This window comes from Amblyraja radiata, chromosome 18 (assembly GCF_010909765.2).
Source record: "Amblyraja radiata isolate CabotCenter1 chromosome 18, sAmbRad1.1.pri, whole genome shotgun sequence".
NCBI lineage: Eukaryota > Metazoa > Chordata > Chondrichthyes > Rajiformes > Rajidae > Amblyraja > Amblyraja radiata.
Window position 1 is genome coordinate 34522142 of NC_045973.1, and position 20763 is coordinate 34542904.

Sequence of the window (20763 nt, forward strand, 5' to 3'; positions counted from 1 at the left end):
TCCTCAAGCACCTCATTTACTCCATGCTGCCTATAATTATTGTAGATCTCCCTCTTTTTCCGAACCAAGTGTCCAATTTCCCTTGAAAACCATGGCTCTTTCCGATTTTTACTATTTCCTTTCAACCGAACAGGGACATAAAGATTCTGTACTCTTAAAATTTCACCTTTAAATGTACTCCATTTCTCTTCCACATCTTTCCCATAAAACAAAATGTCCCAATTTACTCCTTTTAAATCCTTTCGCATCTCCTCAAAGTTAGCCTTTCTCCAATCAAAAATCTCAACCCTAGGTCCAGTTCTGACCCTCTCCATAATTATATTGAAACTAATGGTATTGTGATCACTGGTCCCGAACTGTTCCCCAACGCATACCTCTGCCACCTGACCCGTCTCATTTCCTAACAGGAGGTCCAGCACCGCCCCTTCTCTAGTAGGTACTTCTATGTATTGCTGCAAAAAACTATCCTGCACACATTTTACAAACTCCAACCCATCCAGCCCATTTACAGAATGTGTTTCCCAGTCTATGTGTGGAAAATTGAAATCTCCCACAATCACTACCTTGCGCTTACTACTAATATCTGCAATCTCCTTACATATTTGTTCTTCCAATTCTCGCTCCCCATTTGGCGGTCTATAATACACCCCTATAAGTGTTGCTACCCCTTTCCCATTTCTCAGTTCCACCCAAATAGCCTCCCTAGACGAGCCCTCTAATCTATCCTGCCAAAGCACTGCTGTAATATCTTCCCTAATAAGCAATGCAACACCTCCACCTCTTGCCCCTCCAATTCTATCACACCTGAAGCAACGAAATCCTGGAATATTTAGTTTCCAATCACAGCCCTCCTGCAACCATGTTTCACTGATCGCCACAACATCATACTTCCAGGTGTCAATCCAGGCTCTAAGTTCATCCACCTTTCTTACAATGCTCCTAGCATTAAAATATACACATTTAAGAAACCCACCCTCTCTTATTCTCTGTTTATTGTCTTTTTCTTCTCTCTCCCCTACATTTTGGGTCAGAGTGCTACCATTCTCTGCCTCCTGCCTCACTCACTGACTGCTAGCTTTCCCAATTTGAGTCCCTCCCCCCAACCATACTAGTTTAAAGTCTCCCCAGTAGCCTTTGCAAATCTCCCCGCCAGGATATTGGTCCCCCTCGAGTTCAAGTGCAACCCGTCCTTTCTGTACAGGTCACACCTTCCCCAAAAGAGGTCCCAATGATCCAGAAACTTGAATCCATACCCACTGCACCAGTCCCTCATCCACTCATTTATCCTCCACCTCGCTCCATTCCTACTCTCACTGTCGCGTGGCACAGGCAGTAATCCTGAGATTGTTACCTTTGCAGTCCTTCTCCTTAACTCTCTACCTAACTCCCTAAATTCTTCTTTCAGGACCTCTTCTCTTTTTTTACCTATGTCGTTGGTACCTATATGTACCACAACTTCAGGCTCCTCTCCCTCCCATTTCAGGATTTCTTGGACCCGTTCAGACACATCCCTGACCCTGGCACCAGGGAGGCAAACTACCATCCGGGTCTCTTGTCTGCGTCCACCGAATCGCCTATCCGACCCCCTGACTATAGAGTCCCCTATTACAATTGCCCTCCTCTTCTTTTCCTTACCCTTCTGAGCAACAGGACCGGTCTTTATGCCAGAGGCCCGGCCGCTGTCGCTGCCCCCAGGTAGGCTGTCTCCCCCACCCTTACTCAAACATGAGTACTTATTTTCAAGTACTCACCAGTCCCTGCCTCTGCCCGTTGCCCTTCCTAACTGTGACCCAGTTTTCTGTCTCCCGTGGTCTTGGAGTGACCACCTCCCTGTAACTCCTATCTATGACCTCCTCGCTCTCCCTGAGCAGACAGAGGTCATCGAGTTGCTGTTCCAGGTTCCTAACACGGTCCCTTAGGAGCCCCATCTCGACGCACCTGGCGCAGATGTGGACGTCTGGAGGGCACTCAGACTCCATGACCTCCCACATCTGACATCCAGAACAGTAAACTGTAAAACAGAACAGTAAACTGCCCTGGCCCTCATTCTCCCCCTTATCCGAATACAATAAAGCCTTGCCTAATTAAAGTTGCCTTGCCTAATTAAAGTTGCCTTGCCTTCAATATATTTAAAAGTCTAACCTCGACCACTTCCTGTTTGTGCTTTATATTGATTTTAGAAAAAACGCTACCACTTACAGCTGTGATATTTGGCCATCTTAGTCCCCTTCCGCTCATCAGGTGCCAAGGTTTTTTCCCACCAAAGAAAAATAAAAGAGTTATTAGTGTTTAAAAAATGTTGAGATTCTCTCCCCTGTCAATCACACCATGAAGGCCACGCCCCTTCTGGTAGGAGGGGGAGGGACTATAAAACCCAGAAGTGTGGGCCTGGCTCAGTCTCTGCAAGATGGAGGAAGTAGAGCTCTGGAAACCAGTCCCTTCAGCCCACAACACCCATACTAGCACTCCAGAAAGCCCCCCCCCCCCCACCATTGGCCACCAATATTGGAATTGGTGGAGAGGTGGAATATTGCGTTGGGGGACCAGCCCTCCGATGTGATGCTGGGACCCAACGGGTCCCACTTAGTCTAGTTTTAATATAAAATTGCATACATGTAAGCCTACAAGTAATAAACAAAATGTGTAGATCACCTCTGAAAAGTACATAGTTGCAATACCACTTGTTTTAGTGCCTGTGAAATGGAAAAAAAAAGTGATTTAATTAAATAGATACTGGAAAACCAATAACCATTGGTGAAAAACCAGTCCAGGCATTATACTTTGGGTTTCAGGCCCATCCTACCGTTTGGGCTTCTACCCCATCCTAACTTAGGTGTGTGTGTGTGTGTGTGTGTGTGTGCGTGTGTGCGTGTGTGCGTGTGTGCGTGTGTGCGTGTGTGCGTGTGTGTGTTAATTGGCTGTGCGTGTTAGTTGCCTGTGCTTGATGTGTGCGTGTTACTTGTCTGTGCTTGATGTGTGCGTGTTAGTTGTCTGTGCGTGATGTGTGTGTGTGTGAGGGAAGGAGAGAAGGGAGGGAGGGAAGTAGAGAAAAGAGGGAAGGAAAGAAAGGAGGGATGGAGCGAAGGAGAGAAGGGAAAAGAGAGAGAGGAAGATGGGAAGGGAAGATGGGAAGGCAAGGAGGGAAGGGAAGGAGAGAAGGGAGAGAGAGGGCCTGCGGCGGGAGCGGATGCCGGGGTCCGGATGGACGGGTATGAGCTGAGGCCGAGGTTTGTAAACGTTGCTCCAACCCCCGGCCCTTCCTGTGTTGCTCACCACGTCTCCCCGGGGAGAGTGAGGGGGGGAGCCGGGGCTGTGTGCGTGAAGCACAGTGACTGGAGGGGCGGGAGCGCTGCCCTGGGACTGTGAGCGAACGACCCACCTCCCCCTCTCCCCCTTCTCCAATCCCTCTCACACCTCCTGCCAGTGCCGGATTTATGTATAAGCTAAACAAGCTACAGCTTAGGGCCCCCATTTTCTAGGAGGCCCCCCGAAAAAATTGATGGGCCTCGAGGTCTAGAGGGGCCTCCGGCCAAGGCAGAACACCTACCGTTCAACTCTGGGCGGCCCCCCTCTCTATCTCTCTCTCTCCATCTCCCCCCGCTATCCGTGTCCGGGCCGCCGGGCTCCGCTCGCTCCTCATCCGCCGGCACGGCAGGCCGCCTTGCACATGCGCACAACCACGGCCAGCACATCATCGGCCGCCCTGCGCATGCGCACTGCAACGGCAACTGGTCGGCGCTGGGCACTTTCTCCCTCGCTTTGAATTGTGGGAGATTTGGCCGCCATGGCTGTCCGGTCGTTGGGGGCCTCACAAGTGGAACAGCTTAGGGCCTCTCTTCATCTAAATCCGGCACTGCCTCCTACTTTTTCTTCCCTTTCTTTCCCCTCTACTCTCTCTCCACCCCTCTCCCCCCTCCACCTGGGGTAGATCTACCCGAGTCAAGAGTAGATTACTCTGGAGCGGGGCCCCCTTACTCGCGGAGCCCAATTGGGAGCAACCGGTCCAATCGGCTTAAGGCCGGCCCTGCATAAGGTGCCAAACATGTTAAATAGACATGCGTGGAATGTTATTTTCACAGAGGGAGGTGAATCCCGGAAGTTATTCACCCCAGAGAGATGTAGAGGTTCGATCATTAGACATATTTAAAGATAGAAAGATTATCAAAATATTGGGGAATTGAAGGCTCGAGGGAACTAGCACAGAAGAGGAGTTGAGGCCAACATGGATCGGTCATGATCATATTGAATGGCAAGCCGGTCTTGAGCAACCAGATGGCCCATTCCTGCTCTTATTTTCTTGTGTTCATGTGGCCAAAGGGAACAGCTGCAAGGACAAACTACAGCTGCTTCATCAATAACTTTCCATTTACCACAGAGACAGAAGTAATGATATTCAATAGTCATTGCACAGTCATCGGTTTTGTCTGCAGCTCTTCAGATGATGAAACCGTCCCTGCCTTAATGCAGCTCAACCTGAGCAATACTCGGGCCCATGCTCATGAATTATCATTCATGGCAATATGCTATGTACAGCTGTTCAAGTGCCAGTCAATGATCATGTCCAGTTAGCATCTACTGGGTGGCACAGTGGCACAGCTGGTTAGACCAGCTTCAAACATGGTGAGCCGTTTTAGGCCCCTTATCTGAGGAGGGATGTGCTGGCATTGGAGAGGGTCCAGAGGAGGTTTACGAGAACGATCCCAGGGATGATTGGGTTAAGGTATGATGAGCGTTTGATGGCTCTGGGCCCGTACTCGCTGGAGTTTAGGATGAGGGGACACCTCATTGAAACTTACCAAATAGTGAAAGGCCTGGCTAGAGTGGAGGTGGAGAGGATGTTTTCATCAGTGGGAGAGCCTAGGACCAGAAGGCATAGCCTCGGAATAAAAGGACAGAAACATAGGTGTAGGAGTTTTGGCCCCTCGAGTCATTCGGCCATTCAATATGATCATGGCTGATTATCTAAAATCAGTACCCCGATCCTGTATTTTCCCAATATCCCTTGATTCCTTTAGCACTAAAAGCTAAACTCCCTCTTGAAAACATCCAGTGAATTGGCCTCCACTGCCTTCTGTGGCAGAGAATTCCACAGATTCACAACTCTCTGGGTGAAAAAGTGTTTCCTCATCTCAGTCCTAAATGGTCTACCCCTTATTCGAAAACTGTGACCCCTGGTTCTGGACTCCCCCAAACATCGGGAACATTTTTCCTGCATCTAGCATGTATAATCCTTTAAGAATTTTATGTATCTTTATAGGATCCCCTCTCATGTTATCCAGTCCTCTTTTGGAATTCAGCCAGTATTCACACACATTTTACTTGAATTCATGTTTATGCAACATAATTGATTTTTTCCCTTCACTATTCTCCCTCCGAACCTCGTCTCTGAAAGCCTATTATTCCCTCTTCGCCACAAAGGATGCTAGGGGCCATGATCTATGCTTACATGTACCAGAGCCTCTAAACCTGCACTTATTTCTCTGCCACCAAGCCAATGCAAGTCTGCCGTGAGCTCTCCCATATAGGTATACACTGGGTCATACTTATATTGAACTTAGTTTTGTTTATGGCCACATGTACCGAGGTACAGTGATAAGCTTTTGTTGTGTGCTCACCCCTCAGCGGAAAGACTACACGTGATTACAAATTGAGCCACCCACAGTGTACGGAAACATGATAATCTCTCTCCACTCCGTTCTGAGGTACCCACCTGCTTCAAGAAGATCACTATCAAGTGCTGAGGAAAAACACGATCTAATGCCTTAGCGACTGCCACCCAGTGACCTTGACATACACCGGCATGAAGTGCTTTGAGAGGCCAATTGTGAAGCATGAAACCCAGTCTACCAAGCAGCCTTGACCCAATGCATATATTATTGGTATCGACAGCCAAACAAGCAACATGCTTAAGTTTACAAAATCTTTGCCCATCAAGAGTCAAGAGTGTTTGTCATATGTACCAACAATGGAACAATGAAATTCTTACATTACCTTATGTTTTTGTGACACTAGAATTTTATAAAGATACTAGACTAAGTGGGACCCGTTGGGTCCCAGCATCACACGGGAGGGCTGGTCACCAACGTAATATTCCATTTCTCCACCAATTCCAATATTGCTCGCCAGTTGTGGGGGGGCTGTCTGTTGCGCTAGTATGGGTGTTGCGGGCCGAAGGTACTGGTTTCCAGAGGGCTAGTATAGACATTGTGGGCCGAATGGATTCTTGGGCTGGCATCCAACTGTTGCAACGATTTTAAAACCCAAGCCAAGCCAAGGCAAACAATTGGGCTGCAGCCACGTGACAACCAAAATTCATTTTGTGAACAGAAACTTTTTAAAAAGGCGAGGCAAACAATTGGGCTGCAGCCACCTGACAACCAAAATTCATTTTGTGAACACAAACTTATTAAAAAGGCGAGGCAAACAATTGGGCAGCAGCCATTTTACAGCTGCATCGCGGGGATTCACCGTGGAGTAGTTGTGCGTTCAGTGTTATTCGCAGCTCAGAGAGCCGTGACCCTCTAGCTTCCTGGGTCTGGCAGAGACTGAGTGAGGGACTACACGTCCAGGTTTTATAGTCCCTCCCCCCTGCCGCCAGCGTGGGCAACAGAGAGAATGGCAAATTAAAAAAACCCATTAATATCTCTCTGATTTTTCATCGATGGGAAAAATCCTCCAGTCCCGGAAGGCGGAAGGGGGTACTGAGTGAGGTGGCCAAAAATGACGGCCATAAGTGGCGGCGTTCTCTCGGAAATCGCAGCACAGTGGGCAAAAAGAGGTCAAGATCAGACTTTTAGTAATATATAGATAGATAGTATTATCTGATTGATTGGATAGCATGCAAAACAAAGCTTATCACTGTACCTATTCATAGGTACATAGGACAACAATAAGTCAACCTAAACTTGGTAGTGTTAAACCAGGCTACATAACATAATGCAATGTTATATATCTATAGATTCTGTTACGTTATGACATCACCTTAATAATGGAAGTCGTTGACAAGACTGAAGAAGCTGCTGCAAGGCTGCTGGAGGAGCTAAATAAGTAAGTCTTGGCACTAATCAAAACTATTTAGATTTGATTGTGAGTGAAAAGAGGAGGTATGGTACATTACAGGCTGAAGTCACGAGTTTGATTCTCAAATGGCAAGTGGTGAAATAAATTTAATATTTGTGGCAAATGTCATAAAATTCAATTGATTCAACTGTTCTGCAGGGGAAGAGTTCCTGCCATTTTGTGTCTTGTCTACATACATTGGAGTTTAGTTCAAATCATACACAACAGCAGGCCTAGTAAATCATAAGGGTGTCAATGACATTGTGAAAGGGAGGGTGAGCTGCCAGAGGCTGTTGTCTATACTGCTGGCAACAAAATAAATCAAAGGGCTGGAGTAACTCAGCAGGTCAGGAAGCAACTTGGAGGACATATATGGGTGATGTTTAATAAGTTCATGTCATAGGAGTAGAATTAGGTTATTCAGCCTATCGAGTATTCTTCACCATTCAATCATGATCTTTCCCTCCCATTTTCCTGCATTTTCCCCGTAACCTTTGACACCCTTGCTAATCAAGAACCTGCCAATCTCCGTGTTAAATATAGGGGGGGGAGGGAAATAGGCACGCACACTGTGGGGGTAGGAGAAGAGAGAGGGAAAAAGGGGGGGGGGGGGGGTTAGTTGTTAACTAAAATTGGAGAATTCAATGTTGATACTGTTGGGTTTTAAGCTACTCAAGCGGACCATGAGGTACCAACAGGATAGATGGAAGACAGATGAGATCCTGCAAAGAGAATATAGGGAGTTAGGTAGTAAGTTGAAAAGTGGGACCTCCAGGGCTGTTAGGATTGTTCCCTGTGCCACAAGCTACTGAGACAAGGAGCGGGAAGATGGTGTGGATAAATGGTGGAAAGGAACTGGTGCTGGGGGGAAGGGCTTCAAGTATAGGGATCACTGAGCTCTCTTCCATGGAAGTTGGGACCAGTACAGGAGGCATAGGTTGTACTTGAACTTGAGAAGCACTCCTGATGGAGTGATTTGCTTGTTCTGCTTAGATTATCTGGTCAAGATCATTTTATTGTCCGTAAGAACTTGATGCGTACAGGATGGCTGCGTTTCAAACTTTTTCATACCACAGGCTTCCCATCGATTTTACGGCAACTGGTGGTCCGGCACATCCTTTAATCCGGACAAAATTACGAGAGTGCACTTGAAATCCATCCACCCCCTCCCCACCCCTGGAAGTCCGCCTGAAACTGTGGCACCTAGGCTGTGTGAGGCGGTCGATATCGACCTCATTGGAAGTTAGGCGCCAAACAGCGGGTTGAATTTGCCCCCTGTGGCCGGGGCTCTGGAACTCCGACCCGGCCGAAGCCAGCAGATCAATCCCCATGGCCGACTTCCGAGTTCAACTTTGCGGGCCAGTATCTCCTGGTGTATCTCGGCACCTGGGCAGCCTTGGCAAATTCTTTTGGTACCGTTAGAATCCTCTCGGAGTCTGTGACCTCTGTTGGTGCGGAACAACGGATAATCCAGAAAGGCTCGGGATAATCCAGAAGGGGAGCGGGAAAATTAGTGGTGGTCTAGTAATCCATTAGCTATGAAGCTCTATGACACCTTATAGGACACAGTGGTACAGTCCAGGAACAGGCCATTCAACCTACAATAATGTGGCGAGTATGTTGCCAGGACTAACTCTTATCTGCCTGCATATGATCCATATCCTTTCACATCCTGCTTATCCATATGCCTATCACAACACCACTATCATTTCTACATCCACAATCACTCCTAGCAGTGTTACACTGTAGTTGAGAAAGTTAATGTATGAAATGTTTCTTAAAATCAATGAAAAACGTGCCTGTTTTTAGTCACTGTCAAGATGCAGTTTTTATTTTATTATGCAGTATGCAATAATACTTACCTTATCATAATTAACATTATTCATTCTTCTGGCATATGCCAAGAGTATAACAATATCATATCAGGATGCATCACAGCTTGATTTGGCAACTGCTCTGCCCAATTCCATAAGAAACTGCAGAGATTTGTAAATGCAGCCCTGTCCTTCACATAAACTAACCTACCCCCCCCCCCCCACTTCCCCACAACTCCCCCCACGATCAACTCTATCTATACTTCACGCTGCCTCAGGAAAGCAGTCCACATAATTAATGACTGCACACACCGTGGTTATTCTCCCTTCTCCCCTCTCTCTTCAGACAGAGGATACAAAAACTTGAACGCTTGTACCGCCAGATTCACCAATGGCTACTTCTCCTGTTACTTAATCTCAAACACATCTCTCACATGCTAAGGATGTATCCCTGATTTTCTGATGTATTCTTGATGTGGCCCTTGCATTTTTTTAATCTGTGATTTCTCTGTAGCTATGACACTATATTTTTTAGGTTAGTTTTAGTTTAGAGATACAACGTGGAAACAGGCCCTTCGGCCCACCGGGTCCACACCGACCAGCGACCCCCACACACTGACACCAGTCCTACATACACTGGGAACAATTTACATTTAGACCAAGCCAATTAACCTACAAACCCGTACGTCTTTGGAGTGTGGGAGGAAACCAAAGATCTCGGTGAAAACCCACACTGGTAACGTGGAGAACGTACAAACTCCGTACAGATGGCACCCGTAGTCAGGATCGAACCTGGGACGCGGGTCTCTGGCGCTGTAAGACAGCAATTCTACCGTTGCGCAACTGTGCCGCCCTATTCTACACTCTGATAGGCAGTAAGTGCTGGGTAACTCAACATGTCAGGCAGCACCGCTGGAGATAAAAGGATGGGTGACATTTCGGGTCGGGACCATTTTTCAAACTTCAGTCCCGACCCGAAACGTCACCCATCCTTTTTCTCCAGAGGTGCTGCCTGAGCTGCTGAGTTACTCCAGCATCTTCTGTCTATCTTTGGTATAAACCAGCCTGCAGTTTCTTTCTACACATATTCTACACTATTTATTTTCTCTTTTGCACTACTTGTTGTACTCACATATGTCATGATTTGCCAGGGATATACAACGCAAAATAAAGTTTTTTACTGTATCTTGGTACATGTGGCAAAAATAAACCAATGCCAAGAGTGTTACCAACTCCGTCCTGGACTTTTCTCACCTCCAGCTCTTCCTCCCCCAACTTTCAGTCTGAAGAAAGATCCAGACCCGAAACGCCACCTACTCACTCTCTGCAGAGCTGCTGCCTGACCTGCTGAGTTACTCACGCACTTTGTGTCTATCTCAAGAATAGGCTTGCAGCCCTTTGAGTTTAATTTTTCATTTCTTCTCATTTCCAGACAGGCTACAAATCATTACTCCTCCATACTAAGCAACCGCTTAGGGCGAGGGAGGTACAAGGAGCAATATCTCTTCATTTATCGGTGAGTGAAACAACACTGGGAAACATTTCAAACTCAAAGGAGCATCTAAGTACCTGATGCAATTAAAATTTGCTTAAAATCTTTATAGATACAGATTATGAATAGAGTGGCAATTTTAATGTCGACAATGAGCAGGAAACCCAGAGAATGAGCAGATAGAGGAGAATACATTTTCTGCACAGGGTTGAAAAAAAAACAGTTTGGCAACTAATCCAGTGTGCTTCCAATCAAAGGAGTCAAATTAAAATACAGCCCCATGATATCTGCTGAGCATTATTATAGTTTGCTTTACTGCACCGAACATACCAAAGCTAATCATCGCTGTAATTTTTCAAACAGATTAAACAAAGAAAGATTAACATTAATTAAAAAAACTGCAGATATCAGGACAGTGACACAGTGGGACAATGATAGAGTTGCTGCCTCACAGTTCCAGAGACACGGGATTGATCCTGACTACGGGTGCTGTCTGTGCCGAGTTTGTACATTCTCCCTGTGATAGCGTGGGTTTTCTCCAGGTGCTCCAGTTTCCTCCCACATTCCAAAGACGTATAAGTTTGTGGGTTAATTGGCTTCTGTAAATTGTCCCTAGTGTGTAGGATGGTGCTCGTGTATGGAGATTGCTGGTGTACCAAGGTACAGTGAAAAGGTTGTTGCGTGCTATCCAGTCAGTGGAAAGACTGTGTAGGAAGGAGCTACAAATGCTGGTTTACACCGAAGTTGGGCATAAAATGCTGGAGCAACTCAGTGGGCCAGGCAGCATCTCTGGAGAAAGGGAATAGGTGATGTTTCGGGTTGAGACCCTTCTTCAGACATCTTCAGAGTCTGAAACGTCACCTATTTCCTTTCTCCAGAGATGCTGCCGGACCAGCATTTTACCTCAATCTTTGGCATAAATGATTGAGGGAGGAAGTTTGGTCAGGAAACTATCGTTCCACTGGTCTGAAGCAATATGTACAGTCGTGAGAGACAAAGCTCATATGCTAGGACGAACCTCGCCATATTCCAATTCACTTCTTTGCTGTTTGCACTGTTTTTTATCTACACTTTCACTGTGGCTCCAACATTATAATCTGCACTCTGTTTACTTTTTCTCTTCTGCCCTACCAATGTATGATTTGCCTGGATAGTACGTGAAACAACGTTTTATTTACTGTATCTCAATGCAGGCGACAATAATGAAGCAATACCATTAAATCTGTTCATGTTCAGAAAGGCTCTGTATTGAAGCTAGCTATTTAATTGTTCACTGCCTTGGTTAAAGATTCATGTGATATTGCAAAGTTTACTGAACTGATGAACTGTTCACTGTGAATTATTTCAATTAGAGAGAACAAGATGAATTACTGGAAGCTAAAAATTGAGGGAAAAGTCTCCAATTAAGCTAGCATTTTGGAAAGACAAAGGCTGAGAACCGATCGTTCGAGAACTATAGTTTTTTTTATAGGTGGCTGATCAATTAGCTGAGAAATGCAAGAGCATTCATGTAAAGAAAAAACTGAATCATCGAGTCATACAACACAGAATCAGGCCCTTTGGTCCAATGAATCTGCATTGACTATCAATCATTTGTTTTTCTTCAGTTACACATTTAAGGCTGAACAAGAAATGAAAATGTGAAGTGCTGTCAGATACTTCAGAACGGCAGATCCGTTCCAGAAGAAGTGACAATTGACAAGGCTCAACGAACATTTGGTGCTGTACGGTGCCACAGAGTCGGAGATTAGATGGAGCTAAACGTTAAGGACTGTGCTACAGGGATAAACTGAAGCAATACACAATTCATTAATTAAAATTTCGACAGCAAAAAATATGAGGACAAAAAGCCCCATCAGCCTGAACCTGTTTTTGTCCAGCTATTGGTGATACAATCGCTGTATTAGAATTTGCAACAAAGGCGACAAACACCAGCGTCTTACACCCAGTTGATGGGTAAAGATGGCATAGGTACAGAGAACATAGGTGCAGGAGTAGGCCATTCGGCCCTTCGAGCCAGCATTGCCATTCAATATGATCAGAGGCTGATCATCCAAATTTCATGGCAGCTCCTTTGTTGGGGAAATTGACTGCACCCTGATGAGCAGAAGTTGTGACACAGGCTTTAAAGTGTACCCTGTTGCATAGGAATTGTTTTCTGCAATGCAATGCATTTCACCACAAAAGCGTACAGTGTGTACAATATCTTAAAAGCACTTCACAAGCAAGTCCAAAGCTGCTTTTACACTTCTCTCAGACAACAGTCACTTGCAGCGCAAGCTGAAATTCAAAACTCTTGATTTGGACGCAAATAGATGAGAATAGTTATCATGTTCTCCAAAGGCACATAGGTTAATTGGCAGCGGTAAAAATTGTAAATTGTTCCTAATGTGTTGGATAGTATTAGTGTACGGGGTGATTGCTGGGCAGCACAGACTCAGTGGGCCAAGGGACCAGTTTCCGTGCTGTATCTCTAAAGTCTAATGGAAAGTCTGAAGGTTTAGCAGAGACATTCATATTGATTGACCCTGGTAATGACTCACAAGCATGTAGAAAAGCTTTGCATGTGGATTATTAGATGATGGAGATGTGTTAATTTGGTTATATGCTTGCATTAGCTGCTGTGCTGTGCAAACCTAAAAAGGTTTAGCACAGGAGTGGAGCCATCATATGGCTATCCTCAATTCTGACATAAATATGTATCTTCTAGATTAAAGCCAGAGGCGTCAGTTGTCTGCAGAGCCCTGAAACACTGCAAACTTATCTCTGCAATGCCAATCATTTATGCACTTTATTAAATTATCAGCGTTAACAGACCTTGGTGCCTGGATCCAAAATGATCCACTAGTGTACAAAATCTTGAGATGAATAGCCCAGATAACCTCACAGAGTCTCTTGCCCAGAGAAGGGGAATTGAAAAACAGAGGACATAGGTTTAAGGTGAGGGGAAAAAAGATTTAAGATGAACCTGAGAGGTGTATAGAACGAGCTACCGGAGGAGGAAGTTGAGGCAGGTACTATTACAACATTTAAGAAACATTTAGACAGGCACATGGATAGGACAGTTTTAGTGGAATATGGGCCAAACAAGGACAGGTGGGACTAGTGTAGATGGGACATGTTGGTCAGGGTGTGGGCAAGTTAGGCCGAAGGGCCTGTTTCCATGCTGTGACTCTCTCACTCTCAAGTGATCAGAGTCAGGAGTCAAGTGTTTTATTGTCATTGTACTGAAACAGAACAATGACATTCTTATTGCAGGGGCTCAACAGGTTTGTAAACATCTATGGAGCGAAGGAAATAGGCCTATTTCCTTCGCTCCATAGATGCTGCCGCACCCGCTGAGTTTCTCCAGCTTTTTTGTGTACCTTCAATTTTCCAGCATCTGCAGTTCCTTCTTAAACAGGTTTGTAAACATGGTAGTCAACAGATAATATCATAAACAAACATAAACAATTTCAATAAATAAGACGAAACGATAGAGTGCAAAATCCAAAACAAAGCCCGGTCCATATTGTAACCAAGATCAATTGGCAATTGGAGTTTCTTTGGAGTTCATCGTGTTCAGTAGCCTGCTTGTCTTTATTTATCCTAAATGCAAATAGATGTTTCCATTCCGTGATGTTAACCATAGACAGGATCATTCAGAGAATAAATGAAATAAGCATCAAGAGGATCTTACTCCCGAGGTTCGGCTTTCTCTGCGTCTAATGTGGTAACAAGGCCCACTCTAGAAGCATACACATTTAATTGAGGCCGGTTTTATTTATCTATCTGTCTGAAGAAAGGTTCTGACCGGAAACGTCACCTATTCCTTTTCTCCAGAGACACTGCCTGACCCACTGAGTTACTCCAGCATTTTCTGTCTATATTCAGTATAAACCAGCATCTGCAGTTCCCTGTCTGTCTGTTTGCCTGTCTGGATTTGAATGTTATTGGCAGGGTTGGTATTTATTGTCCATCCGTACTACACACAGGTAGACACTAAAGAGCCTATGATACTGGTCAATATTCACCTCTCTATGCCACCAAATCCTATTATAGTTATGGTCTCATTGCTGGTTCTTGGATTTCACTGTGAACAGATTGGCTTACATGTTTCCAATGTCTCCTTGTGTCCAAAACTCCTGAATTAAGGTAGCATTTCTGGTAAACCTCTTCTCCAAAGCCTCCACATCCTTTCTGTAAATGGGCAACCAGAATTGCCTTAATTGACAAGGAATCACGAAAGTACAGAGAGATGACTTAAAAGTAGCCAGACATGTTTCAGCACTCTATCTCCTAGCTGTAGAAAGCTTCGATTGCATTTTAATTGCGATGTGGAAACAGATCTTTGGCCAGTGGCCAAGTAATATGACTGTATTTTTCAAAAACAAAGCTGATGATATATGGCAAGTTCTTGTGAAGGTATGTCGTAAACAAGTTCATGGTTCCATTGCCGAAAGGCAGGCTGGAGATTTCTGAGTGAATCTTCCCAACTGAAGATCAATTCAGTCTTACTAGCTAACCGCAGCTGAATAAATTGTGAGAGGTGGAGATTTTAATAACATGGATATTAATTATGAAGAAGAAGGGTCTTGACCCCGAAACATCACCCATTCCCTCTCTCCAGAGATGCTGCCTATCCTGCTGCATTCCAGCAGTTTGTGCCTATCTTCTATAAATTATAGAATGATAATTCTGAGAAATATACCACCTATAATATCATTTTCAACTAATTCATACAATATATGAGAAAAACATGCCAGTCAACCTCTCATGTTATTGAATATGGGTTAAAGGATAGATAGAAATTGGCTTCAATTTTAAAGTTATCCATTTCATCCTTATTCTAACAATTTCCTTCCAAATGTATGTGTAATCTGTATTCTTGCGTGTGTAATAAGAGAGTGATGCTTTTACCTGCTTTTTTTCCATTCAAATTGTAGTCAAGAGAATTTATAAACAGAAATCAATGAGAGGCAGGGTATGCAGATTTTACACCCATTCCTTCTCTCCAGAGATGCTGCCTGTCCTGCCGAGTTACTCCAGCTTTTTGTGACTATCTTCAGATTTTACTAATACAGGTCCACCACCTGTTTCCTGCCCCTTCTGATTCCAGAGCGTTGTCAGAGTATCCATTTTGCCAGGCCACATAATAATGATCCAATAATACACCTCTGTCCCACTAATTATACCCTTCCCGTGTCTCTAAAGCACCATGGACATCTAAAAGCGTAAATACAACAAATATTCAATGTTAAATAAATGTGTTTATTCTAGGCACCACCACTGACATGAGGACCTTGCTTAGAAACCATAGCTAGCAAAATAAGAATCCCCACCAACAACTGCAGATGTAAACAAATAGCTATTTTTGGAGCGGAGGGACATGTCCTTCAGCGCCATCTGTGGCTGCCCAGTGAACTTCAAGTGTTCTCGTAATTTTGTCCGGATTTTGTCCGGATTAAATTGCCGGAAAATCGGTGGTGGACCAGTTGCCAATGTTTACTATTTAAATATGTCTGAAACAAGAAGTCCTTTTCTCGGCAATACTTGTTATTAAGAATATTTCCTTGACCATTGAAATATTGAGATGCAGCATGGAATGGCCCACGAGCCCCCACTGACCATTCAATCATTCACACTAGTTCAATGTTATCCCACTTCCTCATCCACTCCTTGCATAGAAACATAGAAAATAGGTGCAAGAGTAGGCCATTCAGCCCTTCAATATGATCATGGCTAATCATCCAAAATCCTGCTTTTTCCCCTTATCCCTTGATTCCGTTAGCCCTAAGAGCTAAATCTAATTCTCTCTTGAAAACATCCAGTGAATTGGCCTCCACTGCCTTCTGTGGTAGCGAATTCCACAGATTCACAACTCTCTGGGTGAAATAGTTTTTCCTCATCTGAATCCTAAATGCCCTACCCCTTATTCTTAAACTGTGACCCCTGGTTCTGGACTCCCCAAATATCAGGATTTTTTTTTCCTGCATCTACCCTGTGCAATCTTCTAAGAATTTGATATTTCTATAAGACTCCCTCTCATCCTTCTAAATTCCAGCAAATACAAGCCCAGCCAACCCATTCTTTCCTCATATGTCAGCCCGCCATTCTGGGAATTAACCTTGTGAACCTATGCTGCACTCCCTCAATAGACAGAAACTGCAGTATTACCAGGGCCCTGTACAGTAGGACCTCCTAGCTCCTAAACTAAAATCCTCTCACAATGAAAGCCAACATGCCATTAGCTTTCTTCACGGCCTGCTGTACCTGCATGGGGTAATTTACAGTCGACAATTAATCAACAAACCTGCACGTCTTTGGTATTCGGGAAGAAACCGGAGCATCAGCAGAAAACCCACACGGTCACAGGGAAAATGTGCAAACTCCACACAGATAGTGCCCATAGGATCGAGCATGGGTCTCTGGCGCTGTGAGGCAGCAGTTCCATCAGCTGCATATGATTGAATACAATCATAAGCATGCAATATCCCATCCCTGTGTGCCAGGTTGCTGGTTCAACACAAAGCATTCAAAATGAGTTGGAAGGAGCTTACAAATTGCAACCTCCCACTTCATAGTACATTTTAACTCAATGCATATTGCCCTGCTCGACGCACAAGAGTATTGTTCTATCTATGCTGTGAAGATCAGTGTAGTTTGGCATTCTTTGAGTAGCAGTAAAGGCAGTGATTGACAAGTTAATGGGCAGAGTCCTCCACTCGTACCTGATTATACTTGTGCTCGTGAATGAAAGATTTGTGCCCGAAATAAATGATTAATGCGGAGTCCCATTACTGGCACACATTGTAAATCACAGATACAATTCCAAGAACAATGGCATGTATGAATAGTGGCAGTGAAAGTAAAATCTCCCCAAACACCACTAACGTCGGCAGGCGTCATGAACGACAGAACAGTCAACAACCTTTATCATTCTTTGTTTAAAAATTATCACAGCTCATCCCCTCTTGCTGTAAATTTTCTTCTTTCTTCTTTCTTGTTGAGGTTGCTGAAGCATCTTGCAACACCTTGTAGAGTCGTGGAATTATACAGCACAGAAGAAGGCCTTTCAGCCCAGAGTTTATGTCAACTAACAAGCAGACACTAATCCTACACTAACCCATTTTATTCTCCTCCCGTTGATGTTGAGTTCCCCAGATTTTACCTGTAAACTAGGGGCTGTTTACAGTGGCCATTTAAACTACATATGTCTTTGGGATATGGGTGGAAACTGGAGCAGCTGAATAGGTAATGTTTCGGATTAGGACCCTTCTTCAGATTGATTTTGCAAGTATAGGTGACGCTTTGGGTCGGGACCCTTCTTCAGTCTGAAGAGGGGTCCCGTCCGAAAAATCCACCTCTTCATGTTCTCCAGAGATGATGCCTGACCCTCCGAGTTACTCGAGCAGTTTGTACCTTTTTTTTTGTAAACCAGCATCTGCAGTTCCTCAAGTCTTCATGGTGAGAAACATATTGACTTTATTCAGCTTCAAGGAAATACATACAGAAAGAGAGTGGGGTCACAATTTTTATTTTGGGGGGTGTCAATAGACTGGTGTTTCAATTTTGGGTACCTGTTATATACAGATTTTGTGCTAATTTACAGATATAGAATGATAAACGACTGTGGTTGTTTAGTATTCTAGAGTTCTCAGTGTCTGCAACATTAGTGGTGATTGGGGAGATATGATTTTTATTGCCACTATTCATACTGTCATTATACTGGGAATAGTATCTGTAATTTAAAATATGTGCCAGTAATGTGATTTCACAGTAATTAATTGTAAGTTTACTTCAGGCTAAATTCTGTTTTTCCTGAGTAGGAAGAAACTGCAGATGCTGGTTTATACCAGAGATTGACACGAAATGCTGGAGTAACTCAACAGGTCAGGCATCTCTTTAGAAAAGGGTGATGCTTCAAGTCTGACGATGTTCCGACCCAAAATGTTACCTATTCCTTTTCTCCAGAGATGCTGCCAGACCCGCTGAGTTACTCCAACGTTTTTGTGTCTTTTTTGCCCTGAGACAGTTTTTTGATCAACTCTGATATCTTCAGTCTAGAGTTCTGTACGGCTTAATCCATGTAACTATTTGACCTCATTCATTCATAAATTCTCCTTGCAGTGATGATATCGTGCAATTGAAGAGAACCTTTCAATACGATGATATGCAGCCGGGTGATGAAGATGCTTTCTCCAGAGAACCATTTGTGATTCAATTCAAATCGCCAACCACAGGTAAAGGTCCTTGCAGTCTCACAAATATGTATGGGATGCTGGTTACACCATATCTGTAAATCATATGCAAGTGGGTGTCCACAGCATCATAGACATATAGGCCAAGAACCCAGGACAATTTCCCAGGAAATGAAGGGATGTGGATAACAAATATAAGGCCAAATCATGCAGTGTTACTCGCATGTGACCTCTTCCTATTACTGGCACATATTTTAAATTATAGATACAGGTCCACCACCAATTTACTGGCTACTGGTGGTCCGGCATTTCCTTTAATCCAGACAAAATTCCAAGAGCGCACTTGAAATCTCCATCAGAAATCCCCGCCCCCCCCCCCCCAAAAAAATGTGGAGCCCAGGATGGGTGAGGCGGCCGATCTCGACCTCATTGGAACTACGGTGGCTGATCAGTGGGGCGAATTTGCCTCTGTGGCCGGGGCTCTGGAACTCCGGCCTGGCTGGAGCCACCAAATCCGTTCCCACAGCCGACCGGTATCTCAGCCCCTTGGCGGTCAAGGCAAACCATTCCAATACCGTTCGATTCCTCCCAGAGGTCGTGACCTCTGCCGCTCCGGCAAAATGGATAATCCATAAAGGCTCTGGAAACAAGGATGCCGGAAAATCATTGGTGGACCTGTACTATTCCCAGTATAATGACCGTATGAAGTACTCCAGCATTTTGTGTCAATCTTCAGTGTAAACCAGCATCTGCTGTTCCTTCCTACCACATGCTTTTTAAAATAGTTATCTTTTGTGCATTGTATGGACACAATGTAGTCTGTTGAAATTGACCAGATGGCATTTTTATCAGCAGTCTGACAGGCCTGCACAAGAGCTTCAGAAAGTTATGCTTCCAACTAAATAGCATTGGGAATGTTCAAAGATAAAAAAGACTGAGTCAGAGTCCAAGATAGGTGAGATTTCACAGTCTAAATACCCATGTCATTATTTGAACACTTTAGCTGGAAACCTGGTTATTTTTGAACTGCACTGGGAGATTCACTGAGCATGTTATCTGCAGTTATCACCTTACTCAGGGACTTGTTGACTTAGGAGATACAACAAAGAAACTGGCCCGTAGGCCCACCGAATCCACGCCGCCCGTCAATCACCCATTCGCACTAGTTTTATGTTATCCCACTTTCTCATCCAATCCCTACACACATTCCAAAGACGTACAGGGTGCCTGAGCCAGATGCTTGCTCCTTTACCGGGGTTATGTCCGCACCCTGGTGCTGTTAGAGAGGGTGGTGTTATTTGTAACATAGTTGTTTGTAATTTAATGTCTGAATAGTTTGGTGATTCTGTAATATGGTGGTGGGTATGTCACTACGGTTTTGTTTTTTTTTGGGCTTTTGAATCATGTTGGTATTTAAATAAATTATTTTTTGATACAAAATAAAGACGTACAGGTTTGTAGATTAATTGGCTTTGGTAAAAATTGTAAAATTGTCCCCAGTGTATAGGATAGAGCTAGTGCAAAAGGGGATTGCTGGTCAGCACGGACTCGGTAGGCCGAAGGGCCAGTTTCCTTGCCGTATCTCTAAACTAAAACTAAACTAAAAATGTATGTTTCTGCAAAGATCCCGCATTAACTGATCAATGTGATCTCAAGCCTGATTGCCTTAAACAGGAGTTGTTCTTTGCAACAGAAAATTTTGATTCAGTAGATTCCCTGACCTTTACGAGATTCAGCCGCAGAGACAATGCTTGATAGAAATGCTTGATTAACTCAACAGAATGTTGCGGTAGATGCAAAAGTGGGATAACAGAACAAGTAACATAGAACCATTCTACAATTGACCAACATTAGTTTGGGGTTTCATGTCATTACAGTGGTGCAAGACTTTGTGCTCATTCCTCAACACACAACACCTTCGGATGCTGTCAAAGAAATTGACGAACTCTACGATGTTGTTATGAAAGTCATAGAGAAGTGGAAAACAGAGGTATGTCTACATCTTTAAATATATGCTTTCTCAGATGACAGAACTAAGACGTGCATATTTGTAGGTGAACTGGCCTGTAAAATTGTCCCTAGTGGTAGCGGTGGACAGCATTGACTCGATGGCCCAAAGGGCCTGTTCCATGCTGTTTTAATGAACTAAAATAAACTTAATTAAACTAACCTAAACTACACTAAACTATTCCAGATTGTTTCATTTATGGATTTAATT

General features: G+C 44.2%; 1 protein-coding gene across 3 annotated transcripts in view; it reads left to right on the top strand.

Annotated features, from left to right (window-relative positions):
• LOC116983374 (deoxyribonuclease gamma-like) overlaps positions 1 to 20763 on the top strand; it is a 57957-nt gene that overhangs the window by 20370 nt on the left and 16824 nt on the right. For 2 of the 3 annotated variants that reach the window (XM_033037102.1, XM_033037101.1), the window contains exons 3-6: positions 6959 to 7047; positions 10306 to 10389; positions 18475 to 18587; positions 20423 to 20535. In XM_033037102.1, the coding sequence (XP_032892993.1) occupies positions 6959 to 7047; positions 10306 to 10389; positions 18475 to 18587; positions 20423 to 20535 (399 nt within the window). The remainder of the gene's footprint in view (positions 1 to 6958; positions 7048 to 10305; positions 10390 to 18474; positions 18588 to 20422; positions 20536 to 20763) is intronic. The other variant, XM_033037103.1, reaches the window with a different exon arrangement.